Genomic DNA, 26,542 nt, shown 5'->3' with positions numbered 1-26,542 from the left:
TTCTCCAGTTTTTTTAAAATCAATGTTTGAAGCTAAACTATCCAAATGCAAACCCCACCAGGTTGTTTCCCATAACTGTAATGTTATAGTTCTTACACAACTCTGTGTGTGTGTGTACAAAAAATTAATGACTCCATAAAATGTATTTATTTGCTATGCAAATAACTTACTACAGAGAGGCAATACTTTGTGTTTAAGACATTGTTACCCTTGGTATTCAAAAATACAATAGACATAGATAATGAAGAAAAACAGTCACGTGTATGCATAATGTCTCACAATGTAATAGTGAACTAACACATTTTAAAAACCCCAGTATAGGCTGAGGAGTCTTGGCCAGCAGTGAATTAGGCCGGCCTCCTAAAAAAACCCTTACCCTTTCTTTTATAAAAGTGATCCAAACTAAATAGAAAGCCTGGGGTGTTTATACCAGGTCAACTGCATGAGCCAGGACAGAAATGTGTTGTTGTCACAACTACGCTTTGTGCAGCTGTCTTTTGTTCTTCTGCACATCAGAATGTCCCTGTTGTGTCAGTGCTTTCAAGCAAACAAGTCGGTGTACAGACAGGTGAGAAACAGCAGTAACTTGTTTATCTCATGTGTGCTGCAACTCTGTTGGCCTGCCATCACCTCTGATGTTACCACGGTCTATAACTTATTCTATCTTGCCAAAAACAAATAATATGTATATCATTTTTATCTATCCGTAGTTTGCATTCTTTGGTCGATATTAAGCCAGTGAGCAGGTTCTTCATTGGAAAAAGGCTGCATTTATATACATGTTGCAACTTTGTAACAAATCAAAGTTCAACGTCAAAGTCCAGTGCACTGAATTTGTCTTTCTGAATATGATATTTTAATTTGAAATCTAAACATAGCATTAATCCGCGTATACAAAATGGAATAAAAGTTGTTGTTTTTTTTTAGCACACGTGTGTGTTTGTTGTGTGATTGCAGTACATTCAGATCCTTAAATGTTGCTGTACATTAGTGGCACTGGTTTCTTCAAAAGCTGAGTGATCTGTAGTTTGGAGAGTAGAGTTTCAGACAGGAAATGCTGGGAGAGAGAACTGGAATTAAACTTCCAAACTTTAGATCTTCCATATAGAACCGGGGACTTTGCAGTTATATGGTATGTGTCTTAACCATTAATCATCATACTCCCGAGTGTGATTGTTTATATGCTTTTTAATGGGATTTCTGTGCAACATGATTTTCATAGATTTTTTACATTCACCTGTTCAATCAGTCATTTATTTTTCACTCCAATCATTTCACCCATCTGTGAAAGCAAGTTGTTCAACGTGTGTTATTTTTAAATCAGTTGATTTGACTTCTGTGAACAAGTAAACACACCCAAGGAATAAATGTTGTGATTTAGAATCGAAACCTTTCCTAAATATTTACTATATTTGTTATGCATTATTAATCAGCAGTAGGATTTTAAATTTTTTAAGGTTTTATTGACATTGCATTGCCAAGAGACTAACAATTATTGCTTAACAGCCCCTTGATAACAGCAGATATGTTTTACTTGTCATAGTAGGAAAAGCATAGGTACTACCAATAACATTAATGATGGCTCAGTTCTATTCAAGTGTCCCAGTGACCCTGAGAAAAAAATAATTCAGCTATAAATGTATTACTTACACCTGTGGTTTTCCTACTGTGAAGTGTCAAAACAACTTCTCTGAAAAAAAAACTAAACATTGTTGTTTGTACTTTTTAGACTTTTTAAAATTACAGTATAGCCCTTTAAATACCTGTATAGGAAAATATCTACAGTAAATGGCTCAGAACCGTTTTAGTCCCAAACACGTGATTAAGACATACTTCATTTACCATAATCTGAATAAGAGAACTGGGCTTCTGTGAAGCATTAGATCCTTTTAATTGAAGAAGTCTCAAAATGGGAAGGAAATGCATAACAAAACTAAAAGGGATGCCTAAACCACAAATGAATGAGACCGAAAATAGACTGAGAGTAAATTGTGCATGTCACAAGGGAAATTTAACATTACTGTATGAAGGGAATATGGGGGAGGAGGTTATGAAAATGAGGGAAGCCCTTCTCCTTATGCTCCCCTTCCCCTTCTACTGACCACATCATGACAGTTCAAGAAGAGCTAAGCATTTTCTTTTTCTGAGAGGTCAGCTTGTTTACTAACTGTGAAGTTCTTATTTCCTCATGTAAAGTATGTATAGTATAGAAGTGGCCTACTGTATGTATTTTAGAAGTGTCTTTTTTGTACCTTTAATGACTAATAATGGCAGCATCATATTATCAACCAAAACATAATCTGTTAGTTAAACTTTATTTATGTCAGAAACCTGAAAACAAATGACATAAACAACATCACAAAAAGATAATTAAGTCACACAAAGCAGTCATCACACATGCACACACACACATACACACTAATTAAAACATTCAGAAATATAATCAAAATACAGCAGAACTTTAAAGTCCTTCAGAGGACTAGTTTGTACTGCTGTTCATTCCAATAGTGAGGTGCTTAGTACTGGAAACCAGTTTTTCTCCATTTCAGAGTTGGTACAAGGAACTTTTAAAGCTAAAAAGGGGTGTAAAATATCTTGGCAACTTTGATAGCAAGACCTTATAAATGAGAACACAAGTATGCTGATGCCTTCTGGATGTCAGTGATGACCATTCGACTTTTTCACATGACTCACAGTAATAATGTTTTTTCTGCTATGAAAGGACAAACAAGCTCTGTTACTGTATAAGAATCCAATTTGATTTTTTAGTTCTTGTGAGGGGTTTAATGTGAGTTTTACTGGACAATCTCCTGTCTAATCAAATTCCTAAATCTGTATTGATTAGATTTCCATCGAGAGCATGGATCGGAATAGGCGCATCAAAGGTTTGTGCTCTTGTGAAATGCACACATGTTGTCTTCTTGGAGTTTAAAAAAGCTTTCCATTAATTAAAGAAGTCTGGAGGTCATCAAAAGCAGACTGTAAGCTGTAGGAAGCCTGTTTTGCAGTGGCATACAAGATGCAAGATGGTATTGTCAGCATACCATCTTGGGTCGGAGATCGCTCACAGTGGCCGAAGAGACGACGCAGACAGACGTGTCTCCTATCACAAACTCACTTATAGTGATTTTATTTCACAATACTGGCACTTACAGATAAACTGGTGTGATTTTACTAGCAAAATAATTTTTAAAAAAAATTAACGATTATAATGGTGTTTAATATGGTGGGTTAATTAAATGTAAAAATGTAGGCGATGGTGAAGGTACAGAAGTGTTAAAAATATTAAAGAGTAAAAACCTATCAGAGAGTATTCGTGATGTCCGGTGGCTCATCTCTGTTGGCAGACTCCCTGTGAGAGCTGTGGTTTCTTGGAGTTGTTATGTTACAATCAAAGACTGTCCAATAATTTATTGTAACGACGATGAGACACAACAGCACCTCTTGATAGACTGCTACAGCGCTCAAGAGGTCTGGACCATCTTGAAAGGACTTGGTCTCTCTTTTGATATCAGCTACAATTTAGTCATGTATGGACTCCTTCAAGAGAAATTGCCTCCAAAACAAAAATAACAGTTTCAGCTCATTATCTGCATTGTGTGTGTGAAACTTTGGAAAACCAGATGTGCTATGTCATTGACAGCGACATGGTTGTGAAACACGTACTGGCTGACCTCCTCCAGAGGAGAACTATTGATAAAAGACTATTACTTCCCTGGAACATACTGGACTTTTAAGATCTTATCTCTCTGTGCACTTTATTGCTTGGCTCCTCGTATTAGCAAACACTTTTATCACTTTATATTATGTATAATATTCATGTATGATATGTATTAAAGTATTTATGTTGTGCTTTTGTTTTTGTAATTTTGTATTGAACTTGTTGAAACTTAATAAAGATTTATAAAAATAAAGTATCGTCAGCACAGAAATGGGCAATGCAATGTTCAGTTGGAAAATAAATATTTGGTATGGAGTAAGTAACAGGGGGCCTAATAGTGATCCTTGTGGGACACCTTTATCAACCATCTGGGAACTTGATCTGAACCCACATGTCTGAACTCTACTAGAAAGATACAATTTGAACCAGCACATTAATCAAAACTATTACATAACTGCTTTGTACTCCTATTCTCAAGTTCCAATTATTCTGGAATAATTACTCCCCTCCTTTTTTAATTGAATGAATTGGGTCATAGATATATTGGGAGTTACAGTAGGTTAAATGCAATGTGAAAGTAATAAATTGTAAATCAGAGACAGAACATTCTCTCTTATAGGTCTGCAGACAGAGTGAGCTTTGGACAATGCTGAACAATTACAGTAACAGTGACAACCTATGGCCTCAGCTGTGATAAGTTCAGTACAAAGAAACTATCTAGATGCCCCTGCTGTCAAGCAAAACCCAACACTGTTATGCCAAAGTGAAACTGCTGCACCACAAAGAGGTCAGTTGAAACTACCACTTGTTAAGTGTTTCTAGTGAAGAGGAATTTTATTCAGATTTTTTGATATTTTGAAACTAATTGCACAGGGCATATCTCAGAGGAAATTTTACAAAAAGATCTCGTCTTTGCCCTGTCATTTTCTTTCACTTTTCTTGACACCACTATGAGATATGTATTTTTTGTCACACCTGTTCAATTCCGAGAAATAACACTACTCTTTTTGCACCCTGATCCTAATGCAATCATCCTCAGAGAATATACATGCCCTTTACTCTATGGACACTGGCTCAGTTGGAGGAGAACAGGTATGGGTGTAAGAAGAAACTGTTCAAAGAAGAGGATTTTTTGCATCTAATCAGGGTTGAATCAAACAAGTCTGCACAAGTGCAGCCTAAAATGACCCCAGTGACAATCAGGCCATAAATTCTAATGGTAGATCACTTAAATCTATGACATCTAAGGAGTGGAAAGTATACAACACAACTAGAAACTGAATGAAGTAAAAGACCAGAACATTCAAAGGTTGTTGCTCTGCCCTCTTATTGTTTAATGCAGCATCGTTAAAGAGGATCAGCAGCCCTGGATTTTGCACACTAAATAAACTTAGAGCAGATAAATAGACACACCTGCACTGGTACTGTACACATTTTCAACCATATTTCTTTCACGTTCACTGATCAATAAATGAAAGCTTTAATCACGACAGAATATCCCCCAGTGTTTATCCCTTTGAATGTTGGGTGACTTCCCATATTGTACACATTGGATTTATCTCTGGTTGGGAATTTACCTCCAAAGAATTATCAACACCTTCATGGTTGTGCAATTTTCTGGAAGAGAGACCAAGAATACTTTGAAAGAACATGGCAGGATCAGATTAAATAAAAAACATTTAAAGGGTCTGCCTAGAGATGTGACTGAAGGCCATATGGAAATCTAGAGTCAAATGTTCTGTAAATGGCATGCAGAAGTTGACATGGTTTTTTCTTCATGATTTCCTTAATAACGATGACTTCGCATGGCAGCAGTGATGCCTCAGTAGAGTACAGTAATCAGCAGAATTAAATCTTTAAAGTTGTTTAAAATGATTAAAGTGATTAAATTAGATTTAAAGTAATAACATACAAGAAACCCCTATACACGTGTGGCATTCAGTTGCTCTTTCATGGCTAGGATGTTCAAAAGAACCTGGATCAAACACTTCAAATATACATGATACTTTGGGGCAATACATTTTTATTCACTGATTCTTACATAAACAAGAATACTGTATCAATGATAACACTATGAGGAAAAAGTAACATGTGCTGTAGGTTAATTGAATGAAGTGGGTTATAGATGTATTGCGAGTTACAGTAGGTTAACTGCAGGATCAGACTAAATAAAAAACGTATCATTTAAAGGGTCTGCCTAGAGATGTGACTGACTGCCATACAGAAATCTGCAGTCAAATGTTCTGTAAATGGCATGCAGAAGTTGACATGGTTTTTTCTTCATGATTTCCTTAATAACGATGACTTTGCATGGCAGCAGAGATGCCCCAGACCCAGAGAAACACATATATACATATGACACAAATAATAATAATATAAACAATAATATGAATAATGAAGATAATAATATTATTATCATCATCTTTATTTAAAGATAACTTTTTAACAAACATGTTACAAAGTGATTCACATAAGGCAGCACATTAAAAACCAACAATAATAAAAATGAATAGAAAAACTTATTGGTAAATAAAGATATAAGAAACAACTTCAGTGAATGCAATACCAGAAATAAAAAGATTCAGACAAAATCAGGATGAAGACTGCAATAAAAGTATCTATTAGGATGATACAGGCTCTGTCCCCTCTAGTTTTATGCTCATATAACATACTGGGAAGCCAGAGAAAGGTGATGGAATAAAATACATGTAAATGGTAAAATATAGAGAAATAGAAATTGCCCTGATATCAGGGAATTTGATGAAACACTAATTTCTAATAATGATAGTCAATGAAAATAACAGTCACATCATAAGGGCCTTATTTGCATGTTTTTCTCTGTTTTTTGTAAGATTCAGTGAAACTGTGCCATTACTCATACATCATGAGACTGCTGAAATATTCCCTTAAAATGCACAGTCAAGACTGAACTTCACTGCCAAAGTTTCAGATTTTAGTAGTTTTGTACTTGCTACTTTCACGTCATAATTAAATGACCATGTGATGAAACAAAGAAATAAAGTAGTTTATTTATTAATTGTTTATTTTAATAGGGACAGTTCACATTAATACACATTTATGTAATTGTACCAGAGAATGTTAACTTTAAAAAGAATATAAAGGTAAAGAAGTTATTAAAACAGGATATGAGCAGGCAGAGCAATAATAAAAATGACATATAGTTCACTGAGATTCCCATTTGCTTTCTTTCCTTATCTGTCTGTCAGCTTGTATGTGTGACATTTAACTTATAAATAAATGTAAATATCCTGGTAAAAAGGTGATGCATCTTTAGTACACAACCATACTCTGTACTCTGTTAAGCCACAGAGGCATAATCACACGATATGAATATCCCCACTTGCCTGATACCAAAAAAAAACAAAAACTAAAGAAATGCATTTCCTTTGTAGTTTGACTGAGATCTGCTAAAGGGGCAAATCCTACTGCTATATTAGGTTTCTTACTAAACAGCTTAGTCACTTCTGCCTGAATCATATTGGTGACCACAGCATGCTGAGAACATAACAGGAAAAAAGACAAAAAACTCCAGATTTATAAGAAACCGAAAGCAAGAACACGACACATATATAAAAAGTACATGAGCCTCACTACAGCATGAAGGTATCTTCACAGTGGCGTTCACTGGTCCTCCAAGGTAAGGCCATCTTAAAAATATAGATACTTTAGACATGAGTTTGATGGTTTGACAGCATCTGAATTGAATTATTAATTTATATCTATATATATTAATTTAGAACAAATTTTTGGAATTATTTACTTTATCACCATGTGAACATATGTAAAAAAACAAAACAAAACACAGCAGGCAACTGTAGAGACAGATGCACTGAGTGCACAGTGTGTTTAAGGCAGTGCATATAATTGTCTGAAATATTTTATTTTATTTCTTGGACACACTTAGTGTCCACGTCAAACTTCAAGTGAAAGCTTCTCAAACAGCAGTGTTTCTGTATGCTTGATAACATCTAGTATTCATAATCATTTCAGCTCCAGTAACTTTTCTGCTGTTTATCTGTGTAGAACACTGTCATGGTTTCAGTGAATGAGAAAGTTGTTGACTCATCAACAAGACTGTGTTGCACCAAGAACACATGATGCAACTGAATAAAATGACCAAAATGAAAAGGAAGATTTGATTCTTTTTACTACAGATTAATCTTGACAGAGCCAGGGAACCTGAAAGAAAAGATAAACTTAACAATTCTGGTACTCAGCCACTTGCAACAGGACAGCAGTGATGTGGTGTGCTAGCAAAGTCTGTAATCTGTAGTCTGGTGATTTGGATTCAGGACCTTGCACATTTTGGGGTGCAAGGCCACAAACAAAAAGGAGACAATATTGAGAAAACGCTTCCTACACTGAAACCATTTAGAGGAATCAAGACACTTGTGTTTCCATGCATGTGCAACCAGACCAACTGTAGTGTTACTGAATTACATAAGAAAGAAAGCATGTGTGGGGATGTTGTGTGGCGGGGGTTGGAGGATGTGGGAAATGTTAGAAATATTAATGGACTTCCTTTCATATACTAAATATTAAATTCCCACAAAGAGAATCAGTGTACTTAACTGGAATGCTGTAGTTTGTGTTGGAAGTGATACCGTACATCACCTTTTATTTATTTTTATTTTTTTTACAGAAGTGATACATCTTAGCCAATTTATACCTGAAAAGCAGTTGTGCAAATCTGCGTTTTCATAGCACTGATTTAATGCAACAGCACAGCACAAACGATAGATGATATATAACCCATAACTCTGCTTATGTCTCTGTTTCAGATGACTGTGTTGTTGCGGGCTCTCATCCTCCTTTACTGTGTACTGCACTGTGTGGAGTCCTCTGCTCCATCTCCAGTCCTCCAGAGGAATAAATATAACAACTCCTTTCGTCTCACGCGGTCCACCAGAACCCGCGTCCAGCAGCTGCAGAGGAAATATGTGAGTACTGAAAACTTACTACTGTACACATCCAGCATTAGCATTCCCTGACTACAAATCTTTAATCGTTACTATGTTTACTTTAATAGAAGGAGCATCAGTTGGGAAACAAGCATTTTGAGGACAGAAGCCGACAGTTAAAGGGCCTGCCATTACTTTCTACAGATTTCTACAGCTGGCTAAAGCTGACGGTTAGTATCTGCTTGACTGTTTCAAAACAATTCCATAGAAAATCATTGATTGGTTGTTATTCTGCAAAACACATTTTAAAGTTTTCAGTGAATTTCTTCCATTGTTTTGAGAATCTTTTTCCATCGTGGAAAAAAAAAAACGAAACCTGATGACATCGTCAGAAAGTCTGCTCTTGCAGAACGTAAAACTTGCAAAAATTTGAGTGGAATTCCCCTTTTAGAACTTCAAGCATAGATAGGGGGTTGCGCAAAATTTTGATTATATAATCATGTGGTTGTCTCTTGTTGTGTGCCTTCAGGACTGGGAACGACTGCATGCTGCATTCTGGGACATGCAAGCCTATTGGAATATGCTGGAGTGGAAGAGAAGACAGCTGGAGGAGGCGAAAGAGCAGATGGCGGGGCAGGTGGTCCGTACCACTTTACCACAGTGCATCAGGCACGTTCAGCTGGACCTGAGGGACCTGATGAGCCAAGTCAGCAGTCAGGTATCCACAGTCTTCTTACTGAAATCCACACACTTTTTGTCCCCTTTTCAGCCCACACAGAGACTTTGGAGGAAGTGACACCAAAGTCTGATAAAAATTGTTCTGCTTTCTTCTTCAGATGAGTTACATGCAGAGCTCCTGGAAGAAGCCAACCTCTCCTACAGTACGGGCACCCTTGAACCCAGAAACCAGCTCTAAAACAGTGTGGGATAGCCGAGTGGAGGGTTACATCATTCTGAGGGATCTAGACCTTTACCTCACCAAGCTGGCAAGAGACTTCCTCCTACTGGCTTCAAAAACACACACGACTCAGCACTGAAAAAAGAAAGCTGCAACCTTAACACACATGCACACTAACAGGCAAAAGGCTGAACTGACAATCTAACAGAAAATTGGAATAATAGTTGTGATAACTTTAATCAGTGCTTTAGTGGTGTTTACATGGAGCTCTCTGCAAGCTAGTCACATTTTTTTTACATGTTATACTGTATATTTAAGGGCTTTCTTGGGTATTTCCCAGAGTTTCTGTCTTACCTCTAACTGTAAGTAAGCAATAAGCTCCCAGAGCAGAGAGAACACTTTCCAACATCCTGTTTTTCCCCCAAGCCCTCAATCTACTGGACTTTCCAAAGATATATTTACTATTTATTGATGTATTTATTAACATGCTATTTATTTCAAAGTGGTTTGTTTTATTTCTCCTACAATATAGAGATAAAGTGTTTTACATTACAAGGCATTTTATATTTGATATATTTAAATATATTTGTGTACAATTTGCATGACTGACAATAAAGAAATGAAGCATTTGAAACAGTGACGACTTCATATTTTGATTTTCTAATCTTTAAAAAAATTAGCAATAATTATTGCAACACTGAAGACATTCTTGTAATAATGATGATATATATGAATTAATAAGGGATCTTCCTTCTGTTGAGTATGATGTGTGTGCTTGTGGTATCATCCTGTAGGGTACAAACTAACAAATAAGAATGACAACCTCTGAGTGGCAATCCACCAGTTAGCTAAAAGGATTACTGTTTGTCTGGTTGCTGTTTTCTGTTTCTTCATGTGGTGTTGATCCGAGGGGCAGTCTGCAGAGTGAAATCAGATTTAACACAGTCAGCTGGCCGAATGTTTTTAATATTAAAAAACTCCTTCCTCCCTGCAGGCTCCACACATGACATCAGAACAGCCACTGACTCACCACTAGCAGATGTCCTCGCTTGCCTTTGGCCACCTTCAGCTCTGAACCCCTGACGAAATCAATGATTCCCTCCTTGCCCCGAGCCACAGCAAACCTAATACTGCATTCCACACAGGAGGTAACAAATAAAAACATGAGTGGGAGATGAGTACTGTTGGGTTGGCAACAGGCACCATAGACAAGCAGTCTGACTGGCCTCACCTGCCCGGGCTGATGTTGACATAGTTGACCTTGCTGGCCATCATGGCTAGTTTTGTCACCAGCTCAATCACATGGCTGCAGTGCAGCACCACGTCGCCCTGAGGGACACACAGCTGGGTTTAGAGTGGTTGCATGGTTGTGCACTAGTAAACAGTCATGACTGCCGTGTCTTATAGTACCTTCTGCTTATTGTCCTCACTGGGCATGTACAGAACAAACATCCCATCACTGAGAGAGCTCACAGAGATACCTGTTAAAAGAGAAAACCTGGCTTGGACTCAAACTAAAGAGCACAATCACAATGAATTAATCAGTAACGTTTTAGCCACGTTCTTTTGTCAATAAAAACTATGTTTAATTAATTACTGGTTCAATAGCTGTAACACTATAACAATCAAGCAAAAAAGGTCATTATCCAAAAGCCCCGTGTCCCCATCTCCTGATTTGATTTCATTACATATGGTCATCCTCTTAAAAGTATCTTTCTTTGAGAAACAATTTTTTCTGTCAAAGGATGACAAGTGCAGTCATCCAAACACGACTTGGTTGCCATGGATATTTCTGCAGAAGTGCACAGAAAAAGTACAGTAATTGAGGTATTATGACTGCTGAGGGTCAAAGAAAAATAAAATAGCAATACAAATACAAAAGAAATGAATATGAGCTCACTCAATATCTTAAAATAGTACATTTCTCAAATTGCACACCCCTTCCCCACTCGGGGCTGGTTTTCACCTCTCAGAGCTGTATAGTCAATCCTCTGTTTGATCTTTGTCCTGTCCACCAGCACAGCAAAGGTGTTAGTGAGGAGCAGCTGGCGAGGGCGAGGCTTGAAACCCCTCCTGTCATACTTTATGACTGAAACACCGTACTGAGAGGGACAAGGAGACACATTACTGTGAGGCAGCTGAAAGGTTATGTAAGACTTTATTATCATCATCACATAGGGAAAAAAAGTTCAAACCCACCTGCACTTTGTCATTGCCGAGGGTCTGGACGACTTTGAGATTGATTTGCTCACGTTCTATATAAAGCAATGGGAAAGCCTCTATAAATGTTACGTGTTTTTTGGTACATCTTCTGTACGGTGTTAAGTATCTACAGAGGTAATGAATGCATATATCAACACTTACCCAGCCTGGAGTCCAAAAACAGCCTTCCAACACTCTGAGGGTAGCTGTCTTTCTGATCCTTGAAGATCTCACTGGCTACGACCTTCTGCATCATCTAGAGCAAAAAAAATAATTAAAAAAATCAAGCAAGATGAAAAATTTGAAGATTTATTTATTAAAAAGTAAGGCCATGCCTTCTGTAGTCAGGGTACCTGCTTCTTCCATTCAGGCTGGACCCTCCTGCAATACTTCATGACCATGTTTCTCATGTTTAGCCTCCACAGGTGCTCAGAGGCCTGTAGGGCACCATGGAATTGACAATGAAGAATTTGTATTAATAATTCTACAGATTTTTACTTGTACTTATTCATTCTTTTATCTGTATGTAATTATGTGAGTCAACAGAATGACCCTCTGTGTGTATGGGGCTGTTTGTACCTCAACCAGGGACGGAGGAGGTGTTGGCCAGCTTTTGTCCAAAACGCTCTTGGGCAGGTTTTTACGTAGATTCTTGAGGAAGGAGCAGCGTACATGATCCAGGAAATACTCATTCTCAGGGCAGTATTCCTCATGACGGTAGATGAAGCCTTTTATGAACCTGAAAAAATACGGTTTAAGGAAGGAAATTTAGTATAAATGCAAAATACAGTCGCAAAAATACATACAGAAACAAACAATAACAAAGTATCAGTCAAGCACCTGCGTATTAACTCAGCAGCCTGTCGACGCCTCTTAGCCCTCCTGCGTGCTTTCATCCCTCGCCACCCAGACTGGATCACTATCACTATACATACACATACATGCATAAATTAACACCAAGACCACTTTTATACTCAGCCAAAGAGAACATCCCAAGGTTAGTATAGCATACTGAAACAGAAAGTCAAGCATGTACACTCAAATACATGAGCTGGAATGTGGACCATGTGGCCATCCAAAAGCATTTTTATGTGCATGTACATACATTTAACAAAGCAGATAGTCCCAAAATAACAATGGAAGAAATCCAAAATCAACATTTATGAGAAGTAAAAAATAAAGTAAAAGCCCATCTGAAAAGTAACTCAAACTAAAGTTTGTTTGGAAGGCTAAATTAAAATGTATTAAAATGATAAAAGAATATAAAATATAAAAACATAATAAACCCAATCACTTCTGTGAGTAGTTATGCCTGTATTTATTTCCGTTTTAGGGACACAGTGAGACTGTTCTGTAAGGGAGAGGTAGGGAACTGTGCGGGAGTCGACAGCGGGAGGTGATCTGACCTGCGTGTCTGATGCGCTGGTACTTGGCTCTCTCCCTGTAGCCTCTCCATGATGTCTGCAGGGTCAAAGCTGGAACACAACAAAGAAAAGAGAGTAAAGGTGGACTTATGCTTTTCCATGGAGGTGTTCCAGAGGTCGTGCTGTGGAGGCCTCCGGCAAAGGAACTGATTCATAGTTCAGCGCAGGATTTATCCCACAAAGGTAATAATTGACTGGGAGTCATTTGCTTCCTTTTCTGATTCCCCAATGTTTACACTCCTTACCACTGTTACTTACCTATCTCTGGCTTTTTTGCTTCTAGTGCATCCTCAGTGGTGAAGAGAGTTTTTGGGAAACGGATGAAGATTTTTGATCTGTAGAAAAGAGACAAAGAAATTTGTAATCAACACGAAGGTACAAAAGATCCAAATTGCGTTTGAGTATGAATAGTTTGCACTCATACATTTAGTCTAGGTGACCCACTGAGCTACTCACAGACCACCGTTACCAAACTCTCCTCCCACTCTATACCCTCCCTCTCCCTCTGACAATACATTACCTGCCCAGTTTGTACTCTTCTGCTTTGTAGCCCAGGTGGTTGACCAGTGTTGAGACCCCATCTGCAAGTCTGCCATGCCAATTGGGCCACGTCTCAGGACACAGGGGCTTATACCTAAGGCCATTTATACATAATTATAATGACAGAAGGCTGAACATAAAGTAAACAGAATGGACAGTCACTGAGGCTGTAAGTCATTCGGAGAGAAGGTCAGTCACCTCTGCAGGAAGGCTTCAAAGCGACGTCGATAGGCAAAGCCAGCTCTCCTGACCCTCAGGTTTTCCATCAGGCCCAGGTACTTCACCTGGTGTCTGACCAGAACTTCATCAAACCTTCCTGCAGAGATTAAATCTTATTCACTGGTGTATATACTATACATTAGATAACATACAGTAAGTTCTCAAGAAGGAACTGAGGCCTTTATTTACCTCAGGTGAAGAAACAACCATTCATTTTTTATATTTATTATTTTTAAGACCTGCCTTTATTTAAAATTTTCCTTGTTTTATATGTCCTTTTTTATATTTTGGTGATAAACCTTCTTGTTTTCTGATCGCATCCCCTGTGTTAATTTGTTGTTGATGCAAACCCAACACTTCCTCAGTCTCTTTCACATTAAAATACTTCAGAGGGCATGATTTATTCCCTTCCATGGGACGATTTTATTGTGAAACATCTGCTGGAATTGTCGGGTTTTATTAACAGCAACATTAACCCCTGAGAAAGAATGACAGAGTAGAATCAATCAAAATTAATTAATTAGTGAGTGTGAATAACGTTTGCATTAAAAAGAGAAAATTAAGAGTGTCGTGACTATGTTGTGCTGATAAGTGTGTGGAAATTTGATTTTTATTTACCATGTAAGCCATTATAGCACAAGTAACAATATTTCAATAGTACTATAATATACAACAAATTTACATCACAAGATGTAAAAGTCTACCTGGCTGCTTGACATCATTAGGTTTGATACAGCGCACGTAGGACGGCTCTTTAGACATGAGGATCTCCATAAGCTTCATCAGGCTGTTTTTAAACTGAGTGGCAGCCTAAAGGACAAATTTAAAAAAACATGAAACAATGGGATATTCGCTATATATTTTTGTGTAGGTGTTGGTTTTTGAACGAGAGAGAAAGCATCTTTATTATCTTTATTATATTGTCTTTATTATCACTACTATAAACCACAGAAATACTTTTGATTTAAAACCACACCTAAAAATTATCAAAACAGCTAAAAGAGAGACACACTGAGAAAGTGAGAACAATTCACCATCTCTGGGCGTTTCTGGTCTATCACTTCCTCTCTGCGGAAGCAGTGCCTTAGGATCTGGTTGTCTGACTGGCACATGACCTGCACAGAGACCACAACCACATGTCAACGCGGCACGCACCCCTCTTCCTGTTCACACACAGAGGTTTTTAAAGGTTGTGGTGAGGCTCTATCTTGTCCATTGTCATTATCCTCACCTCTTTCAGGTTCCTGTTCAGCAAATCATTGTTTTTGTCTAGGAAACCTGAATGGGAAACAAAAACACTGCAGTTTGTCATTAAGGAATCAGCAGGTTGTGGGGTCATGCTCTGAAATAAACTGCCTCTTACAAGAGAATGAATGCATAAATAAAAATAGTCAACTGGTTGATCTAGTGATAAATTACAGCTTACCATTGACATTGTAGTTTACCTCTCCAGCATAATGCAGCAGCCTGAACTCCTCCCTACTCATTACCCTGCGAGTTTTTCCATTTGCCAACTTATGACTGAAAGACATACACACACAGAGATGTACAAACATACATACAAATGTACCTGCTGATATAAGAAGCTGTAGTTAGAAGAGCCTTTGTTCTGTATGTCAAAATAATTTTTGATATAAGATGAAAGCTTACGTGACAAAATGGGGATGGCCGCCCAGTGTGTCTTCCAGTTTCTCTAAAAAGGAGACATCGCAGGTCTCTCCAGGCCTCAGACATTCCTCATCCTTAAAAAATATTCACACTATTTACTTTACCTACAGTGACAGAGTGTAAGACAACACCACATACGAAGACAAACATAGAAACTAGGAGTTGTCACACGCACCAGAATAGAGATGATGCCTTTGTGCTTCTCCTCTATCAGGTCACAAATGATCTTGTTGTCAAAGTATTGCACCGTCTCCCACTGAAATTAGAGGGAAACATTTGGAGGGGAACAATGTTGTGTTAGCATGGAAATATAAATATTAATAAATATATCAAACTTATTTGTTTTGACCACCTAACCAACAATGGACTTACTGCAATTCCCTCTGTCTCATACTCCTCCTGCTCAGATCTCAGGGTGAGCTCAATAAACAGCTGCTGGAGCTTCTCATTGCAGTAGTTGATGCAGAACTGCTCGAAACTGTAGGCAGAAACATAAGGGAAATTAGGACAACTGCGTGCTAGAGTTATGTGCAAACGTTATGTGCATTGGAAACAATTACTGACAAATAATTTGGTTTACAGACTGTGCTGAGAAGCAGCATTAAGACAGAAAATGGGAAATGAATATAACTCATACCTATTGTGCTGTAGGACCTCAAAGCCATAGATATCTAGAAGCCCTATAACTGAGGAGCCCTTACTGCTGTGGTAGATTTCCTCCTGCATAACATATAAAGTACTCAGCATGCAATCAGTGGTAAAACACAACAACAGCCTCACAACATGCTATCTTTGAGTTGTTATCAGGACTGTTACTGCACCTTCAGAGCCAGCGACTGGTTGATCTTCTCCACCAACCAAGTGAAGGTCCGACCATACACAGCCTTGGCTAAGGCATCACGGGCAGACACTGCCTGCTCAAAATTTAGTGGGCTGATCATCTGCAACGCACAGATGCAAGTACAACACAAATTTATAAAATCTCACAATACACACCAAACAACTGAAACATGTGGAACTAGGACAAAAAGAAAACATCACCTCCTCTCCTTTGGCAGTGAGTTTCTTGTGAGTGAGTGCCTCCCTGAGGGCTGAGCCATCAACACCCAGCAGCTGGAAAACAACACATCTGTTCTCAGTTATGCCTTTTTGCGAGTTTTTGTGCATATTTGAACATCCAATAATACTAGTGGGGCTGTTCTGACCTTCACAAGATTGTTTATCTGAGTCTCAGTAGTGATATAAGTTTCTCCTTCCTCCCCTTCTCCAAACTGAGTGTTTCCCAGATGGAGAACACCGGCGATGATATTCAGCAATTTCTGAGGTCAGACACAGGAAAAACAGTTAACAACAACCTTATAGATGAACTATCTTTTTTTAACTAAATGAATATCTGCAGTCACAGAGAACATGATCATTAATATACAATTGGAGCCAGAGAAATTGTACCTTTAAAATAACCCTCATATTTAAATGGTCACCACAAATGCAAGAAAGTTGATGTAAACTTTCAAAAAAGCCTTTGAAAATGTGTTATGCCGTAAAAATTACATTAAACATTGCTAAGCCTCAAGGATCCAAAAATGTTTTTCGGTGAAAAGTAATAAAGGTAAATAATACAGATTTTTCACTATTAAAACTGCACAGGATCCTGTGGTTTGAACTTGTAACACTAATTTTGGATGCATGTAGAGTTGTCCTGAATGCGCTATGATGATAAGAAATGTGGAAAAAAAAAACGTAGAATGATAAACAGTGGATTTATTCATGGTGGAAAACAATATTCCCAGTATAATGCAAATTGTAAGAACATTGCTCGCCATTTAAAGTGTTCCACTTTAATGTGGTAAATGTGGTAAACCAGAGGACATGAGTGAAAAACAAAACAGTAATGATTGTTCATTCATTGTTCATTCATTGCTGTGATTGTTACTGACCTGCACTTCTTCCTCTGTGAAGCCAATAACAGGCAGGGCCTTCATTACAACTTTCCAATTATTCTTGTCACTGACGGAGCTGAGTTTGGGACAGTTGCCCTGAACAAGACAATGAAATATTACACCACAACTGATGGCCTCAGTTTGAAAACAAGTAATTCATCAAACTTCTGCACCACACACACCTTGACCAGATAGTGATAGTTCTGAGGGTTTCTTTCCAGGTCCAGTGTGTTAAGCAGATCGTCATCCCCTCCATCCAGAAGCTGATAGAAGATGTGGAAGTTCCTCTCACCGTGGTTCTGGTGTACTACACGTGATTTCTCCAGCAGGTAGTTCAGGATGTGACCGCCCACTGGTGCCCCCTAGGAGAAGTTACAGGAAAAGGTGGGAGCAGACAGCAGGTTTAGCACTCTAGAGGTTTTAATGTTTGAGGTTCTTTCAATGATATAACTAAACTAACTGCTGTTATCAGTATGATGTAAGCACATATGATTTCTATAAAGAGTGAGAAAGCCAAGGAGGGAGTGTTTACCCTGAAGTCAAACTGGACATCAACGTATTTTCCAAAGCGGCTGGAGTTGTCATTCCTAAGTGTTTTGGCATTGCCAAATGCCTGTGCAAAGCAAAAGAGCCAGGAAATTAAGAGGGAGGAAGTGAAATCAAGACCAACAATAGAACAAACAACAATCAGGAAAAAGCATTAAAAAGTATTTACAAATGACAACTGTCATAATAATATCATATAATGTGAAGACAAATACATCTGTGATAGTGGCTGTTCAGTTTGAAATGCCAAAGGGTAAATACCTCCAGAACAGGGTTAGACTGCAGTAGGCGGTCACCAAGGGCAGCCATGTGATCATTAGTGGGGCAGGTGACAGCGTAGTAGAGGAGGATTTTCTTGGAGGCCTCGGTTTTACCTGCTCCACTCTCACCCGATATGAGAATACACTGGTCCTTCCTCTCGGTCCGCATGGCCCGGTAAGTGTTGTCTGACATGGCGTAGCTGAGGGAAAACACGAAAGCAGCTTCAACTACACATCAACATATGCTTGAAACATGGTGGTGGAATAAAGTCTTGCAAACACTTCAGTCAAATGAATGCAGTGGAAATGGTGTTTTTTCTGTTATGACAGAGTTGTGTAAAGTATGTTGCTTACATGCTTCTTATCATCTTATGTGTCAACATTACAAGTAGGTAGAGCAGATAAAACATTTGTTTGAGTTTTAAATATTTTATTTCATGATCGATGTATAAATTATATGAGGCAAAATCAATACACACACAGAATTTTTATAGTTCTAGTGAGAGTTTCATGTTAATTATATTAATCCGGTTCTCAACATGCCATGTGATCATTAGCTGGGCAGTTGACAGCGGAGGACAAGAGAAGAGTTTGGTAAAAAAATGTTTGAGGGCCATGAAGTGACTCACATGTGAGGCGATATCTCATAGAAGCTGACCCCTCTGTAGCGTTCCATCTGCTGCTTGGAGTAAATCTCCAGCTCTTTGTAAGGGTTCACCGACACCAACACTGAGCCAATATATGTCTGAGTCAAAATATTAGAACACATTCAAATATGTTTCATCACACCAACTGAAATGTTTTGGAACATATGAAGAAAATTGGCTTCATTACATAGATGAGGTTTTCTTTGAAGCGTCTCCGTAAGTTCTCTATGAAGGCTGCCTCACTGTTGTAATTTTCCAGCAAGACAAAGTCCTGCACCCCGACCCTGTCCCGGGCAGTCAGGACACTCTCCATCACCAGGCGCACTCTTCCTTCAACATCCACCTCCTGCAGGAGGAGAGAGAAGGAATAACATTACAGAGAGGTACAGAAATGAAGCACCTGACACACTTCAGCAGTACTGCAGAGAGAAGATTTCTGTTCTTACTGACAACCTTCTAATAGATGTAATTACACTATTTGACCAGCAGGGGGCGCACACGGTCTATTCTTGTTTCATCTGAGGTATGATACATTCACCCAGTTATGAAAGAATGAACATCTGGTGCTCAATATTACTGTCATTGTCACAAAATATATTACAGGATAGAATTCATTTATGAAGAGAGACAATAAGTATTTCAAAAATATCTTCAACATATCAGGGCAAATGACTCCAGACTTACTGACCACATCACCAAAACAACACTGTAAACACACAAAGTAAGAACAGCTCCACCAAGCCTTTCCTGGATTAAACAATGGAGACATTTAAGGAATCCAAATGATAAACAGACAGGATAGACACTTCTATTATGCAATAGTGAGATACTGTATTATGATGTATGTAGAGTACACACAGCTCTGTATCACCAGACGGGGTTTAACCAATGCCAGTAGGAAAGTGTGTGTACATGTCAACCCCACTGTGATGGCAAACATTATAGTGCAGACAAGGAATAATTACCAGTCGGGAGTGTGAAATTCTCAGATATGCCCTAAAGTAAGAAATTACACACTCAACTACATGCACAGTCATGCACACATACTGTACATACAAAGAGATAAAAATGTCAGAAGTCAATACTTACTGATGATAAATATCCAGACACACAATTCAGGGTGTAATCAATGCACTACACCCCAGCCAAACCAGCTGCACTCTATCTTCAGTATCAAAGATACATCTATGTGTGAAGCCCTGCTGGTTTTTCTTTATACATTCATTTAAAAAAACAAGCAGAAAGTGGAACAAAGGGGCTAGACTTCCACAGGACTTCTGTTTTTCTTGAATGCAAGAGCCTCTCAAGGGTCTCATTTGACTGGTTAATGCCGGTAAAAGGTCATTATCTTTGAGAACTGGATGCAGGAAAATCCTTAAAAAAACAAGAGGACAACAGTGGAAGATAGCCAAGAAGTGAGAGCAAAGGAAAGCCACTGGACACTTCTATTGCAGCCCCTCCTCTCTGCTTCACCTTGGAGAATTGTTGTCCCACTCCCGCAGGTGGGCTTCCTACAGTAATTACAGTTACAGTCAGATTTTCCAAAGGATACAACTAAGGAATGTTAGGGTCAGGTTTAGGGCAGGAATAGGAAGGTTCAGTGGATACCACTAAACGTTTCTATGTGGTTGTCAGCAGCTGTGCATGTTTTTATAGCCAACACTGAAGATCTTTTTGCATGCCTGATCAACAAGAAATTTGCACTTCCATTCATGACACCTGCGAGACAAAAGTGGAATAATTAGCAGTGCAGACCAAAATTGATCCTTACACAGCTTTAGGTGTGAGGACTGCAGTGAAGGTGTGGCCAATTGCAACATTTCCCCTAATTATTTTATAGTTTGTCAACATACAATGAAATGTGGTTTGAGGTGATGCGGATGAATTTTTCACTCAGAATAATTATGAATATTTACTTGCTTTAGTTTGACTTTTATCGGTGCATGTGGTTGCAGCTTATCACATATATTGTCACATAGCTCAAGGTGAGCTTGGACATTATATTGAAACATAGAAAGCACCTCCATGTGTTCAGCATTCACGTCAGCCTTTCATGGTAGATGACTAGCACTACCTGGCTCTGAACTGAACAGACTCCTTTGGCGTGAATCTTTCATTCCTCCTCAGATCTCGTACCTTTTATGTTCATCTGTGATGTTATTAAGATGTACAATAACTTCTGTGCTGACAGTGTCTGTGCAGGGTCCACCTTTCTAATGTCTGAAACATCCAAATTTGTGTAATAAACTTGTATGCTTTTCTACTTAAGAAAGACAGCATTGGATGTGCACTGATACATCAGACTTTCCAAGCAACAAAACACAAACTCGAAAACACGGCAAACATTGTTTTCAAGGATCTATCTCTCTGCAGTCATGAGTTACATTTTTTACTTTTATCCCAAGAATGTTATCACCATAACGTGGAAAAAAAATATTTTTAATGACGAGAAGCCTCATCCAAAACACTTCTTTGCTTCCAAAACATAGAAACACTGCTTCCGCTGGGGTAGAGGAAATATTTAAGGATGTGAAAACCTTTTTTATGGAGACACTGTGCCTGAGATACCTTAAGGGCTACAGCTCTGGGATGGAGATGTAGCCAGAATACAATGTAATCCTTGCATCTTAGTTGTCAGTGAACTGACCTGAGGCTTGGTTGTTACAGCAATGAGAGTCTGATCTAACTGATAAGCTCCCAGCAGTGCTTGAGTGCTTTATGGAGGATTTGACTCTGAGTACCAGGGAGCTCCAGCGAAATCTGCAGGTTTGTAGGTGCAGCAGCAGTAACAACCAGTGAGGAGGCTAACCTAACAGTGGGACTTGGCTCCAGGCCCCATGACTAAGCTCTGCTGGGCCGACAACATTCGGATTGTCTTCCTTATAAGGCATGCCCCACCACTCTGTCCCAGGGCGAGTTGCTCTGGTACCACAGCTGGCTCTCTACCACTGATGTACCAGTAATGGATATGGTGGAAAAATACCAAGCTTATAGCTTATACAAAAACCAAAATACACACTGACTCATAGATAGGCAAAAAAAAAAAAAAGAGAGAGAGAAAAAAAGAAAAACTCTCCAAGTGACTCATTCTTCTGTTTTTCTTTTCCCTCCATGAGTGAGACAGTGGATTGGTGGATAGGACCTTTTGCTTCACCGTGTAAGCACAGATAATGCACACACAAATAAAATCCAGTCAGTGTGCAGCATTTAACATGAAAACACAACAAGGAGCATGGTAGTCAGGATCTTACCCTGCCTTGGTACCTCATCCTGTCCTGTTGTTGCTGGAAGAAAGCTGAACTGGTGGTCCCCCCCCAGGCTGGTGCTCCTCCTCCCGTGTCAGACAGACTCCTCAACTGTAACTTCTCATCCACCTTTGCCTATGGGTGACAGAATTAGGTAACTTATCCTCTTCTCTCCCCCCCCACATCAGTCACTTTCTCACTTTCTCTCAGCTTTAGTCTCTTTCTCCACGTCTTTCCTCCTCCTCGTCTGGCTCCCCTGTGAGGACAAAGCATACGCACTCAGGCCAAAACACAAACAACCCCTCTTGTTTATACCTTCAATTCATCTTCCCTTTGACAGGTCAAGTAAATGTCCACCACTACGTGAGTCCTTCTCCTTCCCTCTAAACTATGCTGCATGAAACAAGGGCAGGCACTCCACTCACACGTCACACAACTAGACCAAAAAAAAAAAAAAAAGTGAAGGGAAAGTAAGCTGTTGGATAACACACACACATACACAAAAAGAGCCAGAGAAACAGTGAGCTGAGAGGGTTTGGAAAAATTTGCTAAGAGCCCCAAACTACAAACATGTTATCACTGTGCAGCTATATAAAAGGGGAAAAAACAGAAATCACATGATGAGATCTCAGTACATTCTTTCTTTCCTTCCCTCCCTGTTTAGTTTGCCCCCTCCCTTTTCTCCCACAAGCTGAGACAGATTCACATGAGATGTGAGTTATTGGTGTTTCACCAGCAAGACGGCCTGTCTCCTCGTGGCTGTCTTCCACTGTTGATGAAATCACTTTTTTAACACAATAATAATCCAACATAAAATGTGCTGTCTGCATGGACCAACAGATTCTCACTTCTTTCGTTCCCTCCCATTCTTGGCATTTTTGGGGCGTGCTGTCAAGGCCACATCGTCTCTGTGAGAGAACAGCGCCCTCCTCTGGTTTCCCCTCATTATATTTCCTCACCCCATTTTCCCTCACTCTGTCTCCACGCCTCACTCTTTCCTTTGCCAGCATCATCAAATATCCAACACTGAGGAATCTGAATAATGTTACCCAGATGGAGAAAGCCTCTCGCTCTTTTTCTCAATCTCTGGCTGTCTCAATATTTCTTCAAGGGAAGAGGAAAAAATCTCCATGCTGCTCCCTCCCTACCACTCTCGCATATACTGTATGTAGTGTATATAATGTAACTAGGGGAGAATTGACACTGCCACATTCATTTAACTATATAAAAGATCTTGTACCAATTTGGTGGCACTTCATTTTGGTGCCTGCCACTTTTACTATATATGGAAAGCAGTCCTGCCAGATCCCTATGTTCCCTCACTTGAAATTTTTCAGTCAAATATTTTCTCACAACTTTTCTTTCGGAAAAATTTAGCCTCCATACCCCCTTAGTTTACCCAGTTACCTCATTGCATTCCCCCTCAATTGTATGTGCTCTCAAAAGAAACACGTATAATGAGATGATAGTTGATCATTTAGTTGGCACAGAAAAGTTGACTACAGCAGAATGGTAGGTATTGTTGTGTGTCCTATCAAAGCCAAACAGCGCTTTGAAGAACTATTCTGGACAAGAGGCTCTGTGGTCTGTATACTTCAGGATGCACTGTCAACATATGAAAATGTATGCGTGCTGAACAATTGTGCCTATTGTTGGGACTTATGGCTTTTGAAATATGAGTACAATATGTAGAATAAACTAAAAGGAGTCTATTAGAGTTTAAGTTCACAGGAGCACCATACATGACCTGCAGGTGCTTGTAAGCTCCACTTCCAGGCTTCAGGCTCTGGCCATGGTTTCTCTCAAGTGGGTGTCATATGGGCCTTGCCTTTAGTCTGGACCTTCACTTGGGACAAATATTCAACAAGCTCCCAGCTCCCAGGGTCACATGGACGAAAGGTTCCTCCACCACTGTAAGGTGAAGATCACTGGAAGCTGCCATGATTTTACAATTGTCTAAAATGTAATTACAAAATAAATAAATAAATAATACATTTTGAAATACACTATAAATTTATTGCTCTGATAGGTGTCATAGAAACCTCTGTTTCTGTTCAAAAATACACCATTGAGCATATATGGGTAACTCCTATTTACTCTTTTGGAGTCATCAGAAAATTCAACTTGAAATGTTCTGAGGTCAAAACCATTCACAGGCATCTCAGACAGAATATACAGCAGATAGATTACTGGCAGCATTTTTGGACTTACTTTTGAAGGGCATCCAAGACATAGCATGTGTAACCACATGCATGTGGAAAACATGAGGGCACTGTCCTAACACATCTGGTTTCACTACTCTGCACACATTACACATAACATCTGGCACAACCTTACTGCCAATGAAATCAAAAATCAACTACAGTTCCACTGTAGAGTGCATCTTTACCATCTGAGCTTATGATGGATCCTCCTGCGTTATTTTCCAGCTGAGTTTTTTCAATAAGTGTTCCTATCTTTGTTTAGCAGTTCCTGTAAAGATTTCCTTCCTCGCTGTTTCCTGATGTGCAGGGTCTTCCTTCATGACCATTTGTTTTAGCTCAGTTCTGATGTGAACTATAACGTTTTATAAATGTAGTTCTATCTCCTGCATGTGCACATCTACCTGTTTTACATGGCTTCCTTCCTAAAAGAATTTCAGATGCTGAGAACCCAATGTGATGTGTGATAAACTGGAATCTAACACTTGCCAAAACTGCTATTAAAATATATACGGTAGGACTGAGCTGATTGATTTAAACCAACTTCCTCTCAGGGGTACACCCACTTACTACCCACCTCATCACTACAGCCACTTCTGTCAAACTCAATACCAAAACACTGTAAGATTTAATACAACCCTCTGCCTGACTTCAATTTCAGATAATTACATTAAAAACTCAACAACTAATTCTGAACAGCTGACATCTTATGGAAGAAAACCAAAAAATCCTAGCATAACCTTCCTGTCATAAACTGACTGCCTCTGTGTACAGTGTTTAAGTCTGAGGTACAGTCATCGTTTTCCCTCATTTTGTATTTAAATTGCTAAGGTTTTCCAATTCAATGTAACAATGGGTCACAGAGGAATTCTGACTTATTTGGGCAGGGTGGAAAATGGGTTGTTTCTCTCTTCTCTTTCTTCCAGTTCTCTCTCTGTCTCTGTCTGACACACGTCACATAGATAACTTATGCGACATAATAAACGAGACAGTGGGTATCAGATATAATCTTTAGCACATACCTATCTTATCTAAATCTCACCATGCTCATCTTTACATCATCAAATCTATTTCTCTCTTTCTACTTTCCTTCCCATATTTGACCTCTTATGTTGCATCATTCGTGCTTCAATGTGGAACTATTATAAGTTAACTAAAAAAATGACGAATTTATTTGAATGTTGTCTGGGTTACCTAGCCTAGCTTTCCTTACTGTTTATTATGTCCTTGGTAGAGATGCCATTTCCCACCTATTGTCCATCTGTGCTGAGCTCCCTCAGCACCCATCTGCTGTCCCTTTCACCCCGTCCTCACCTCTACTGCCTTTCATCCCTGAGATCCCTGTTATACCACAACCGCTACTTTATAAATTGATCAAGGTGTTAAACAAAACCCTATGAATCAACAAACAGTGGAAACACATTTGTATATGTTGCAGGAATTTAGAAACAAAAACACAAAACAACAAACAACAAATATCTGTTGGGGATGTAGTAATCTTAAGTCTTCTTAGTCTTCTCTTGATAAAAAAACAAAACAAAAGTCAACATGAGGATGAGTTTTCAGGTCAATAATGTAATGTCCCTTGTATGATCACTGGGATAACATGAGTTTACCACTAGATCCACTCCTCTTGATGTTATGAATTATAAGAAGGTTTAGGGCTCTGCCTAGTGGTAGTAATATCAATTACACTGAACTGGCTCCTATGCCTTTATTTTATTGTGAAAGGGATGGATTGCCATTACATTTCCCAGAAGATGAATCCTAATGAGTTTGATGGCTGCTTAACGTTTCATCTAGCGCCAAAAACAGAAAATGTCCATTGTCTAACACATAGTTTTTAACAGGATAATTCTAAAAACCAATGACAGAACTCCCATCTGCATGCATGATTTCCCTCGTAATAGTATTTTTACACTGTCAATTCTGCTTTTATTTGTACACAAAGGATCTCAATATTTCTTCCACAAACACGGAGCACAAAAGCTTTAATTAATTTAACTGAAATAGAGTACAAGCACGACAAGAAAACTGTATGCATCTTGCACATAACAAAAATATACACACATGCATACACACTAATATAATGTACAAGCATATCTTTAATATACCATATACCACATATACATTCATACAGTACATCCAAATATGCCTACCTGGTCTTAC

The 26,542-nt window shown here is 38.8% G+C and overlaps 2 protein-coding genes across 3 annotated transcripts; one reads left to right on the top strand and one right to left on the bottom strand.

The window, feature by feature from the left end:
• Window positions 1-8,283: 8,283 nt before the first annotated feature.
• Window positions 8,284-22,763, bottom strand: myo1ca (myosin Ic, paralog a). Of its 2 annotated transcripts, XM_044223668.1 has the most exons (33): window positions 22,488-22,763; window positions 22,179-22,307; window positions 19,115-19,273; window positions 18,910-19,025; window positions 18,282-18,480; window positions 18,007-18,087; window positions 17,657-17,836; window positions 17,472-17,570; window positions 16,740-16,853; window positions 16,576-16,647; window positions 16,356-16,475; window positions 16,172-16,254; window positions 15,907-16,012; window positions 15,710-15,790; window positions 15,517-15,608; window positions 15,293-15,387; window positions 15,098-15,144; window positions 14,901-14,981; window positions 14,571-14,676; window positions 13,846-13,963; window positions 13,628-13,741; window positions 13,366-13,442; window positions 13,090-13,158; window positions 12,524-12,608; window positions 12,263-12,422; window positions 12,037-12,120; window positions 11,846-11,939; window positions 11,681-11,736; window positions 11,448-11,583; window positions 10,892-10,962; window positions 10,713-10,810; window positions 10,512-10,611; window positions 8,284-10,398 (listed from the first exon to the last, which is right to left on the bottom strand). In XM_044223668.1, exons 1-33 carry the CDS (start codon window positions 22,569-22,571, stop codon window positions 10,372-10,374), a joined length of 3,333 nt encoding a protein of 1,110 aa, XP_044079603.1. In that variant the 5' UTR covers window positions 22,572-22,763; the 3' UTR covers window positions 8,284-10,371. The 2 variants fall into 2 exon arrangements, with proteins under 2 accessions (XP_044079603.1, XP_044079605.1); XM_044223670.1 differs by lacking the exons at window positions 22,179-22,307; window positions 22,488-22,763 and adding an exon at window positions 20,017-20,140.
• On the top strand, window positions 8,449-9,620 carry LOC122888802. The gene is made up of 4 exons (XM_044223671.1): window positions 8,449-8,622; window positions 8,712-8,813; window positions 9,113-9,301; window positions 9,420-9,620. The coding sequence occupies exons 1-4, from the start codon at window positions 8,449-8,451 to the stop codon at window positions 9,618-9,620; spliced, it is 666 nt and encodes a 221-aa protein (XP_044079606.1).
• Window positions 22,764-26,542: the final 3,779 nt, after the last annotated feature.

The sequence above is a fragment of the Siniperca chuatsi genome, linkage group LG14 (assembly GCF_020085105.1).
Source record: "Siniperca chuatsi isolate FFG_IHB_CAS linkage group LG14, ASM2008510v1, whole genome shotgun sequence".
Lineage (NCBI taxonomy): Eukaryota > Metazoa > Chordata > Actinopteri > Centrarchiformes > Sinipercidae > Siniperca > Siniperca chuatsi.
This window is presented reverse-complemented; position numbering and strand designations above follow the sequence as displayed.

Bases quoted from the DNA above. Each gene is read 5' to 3' on its own strand.
- myo1ca (XM_044223668.1), bottom strand. From the start codon at position 22,571: ATGCAGCATAGTTTAGAGGGAAGGAGAAGGACTCACGTAGTGGTGGAC. The intron at 19,274-22,178 runs GTAAGATCCTGA...CTCCTCCTGCAG, and splicing joins GGATGAGGTACCAAGGCAGG to GAGGTGGATGTTGAAGGAAG. The intron at 12,423-12,523 runs GTGCTTGACTGA...GTATTTTTTCAG, and splicing joins GCTGCTGAGTTAATACGCAG to GTTCATAAAAGGCTTCATCT.
- LOC122888802 (XM_044223671.1), top strand. From the start codon at position 8,449: ATGTCTCTGTTTCAGATGACTGTGTTGTTGCGGGCTCTCATCCTCCTT. The intron at 8,623-8,711 runs GTGAGTACTGAA...TTACTTTAATAG, and splicing joins AGCAGCTGCAGAGGAAATAT to AAGGAGCATCAGTTGGGAAA. The intron at 9,302-9,419 runs GTATCCACAGTC...TTTCTTCTTCAG, and splicing joins TGAGCCAAGTCAGCAGTCAG to ATGAGTTACATGCAGAGCTC.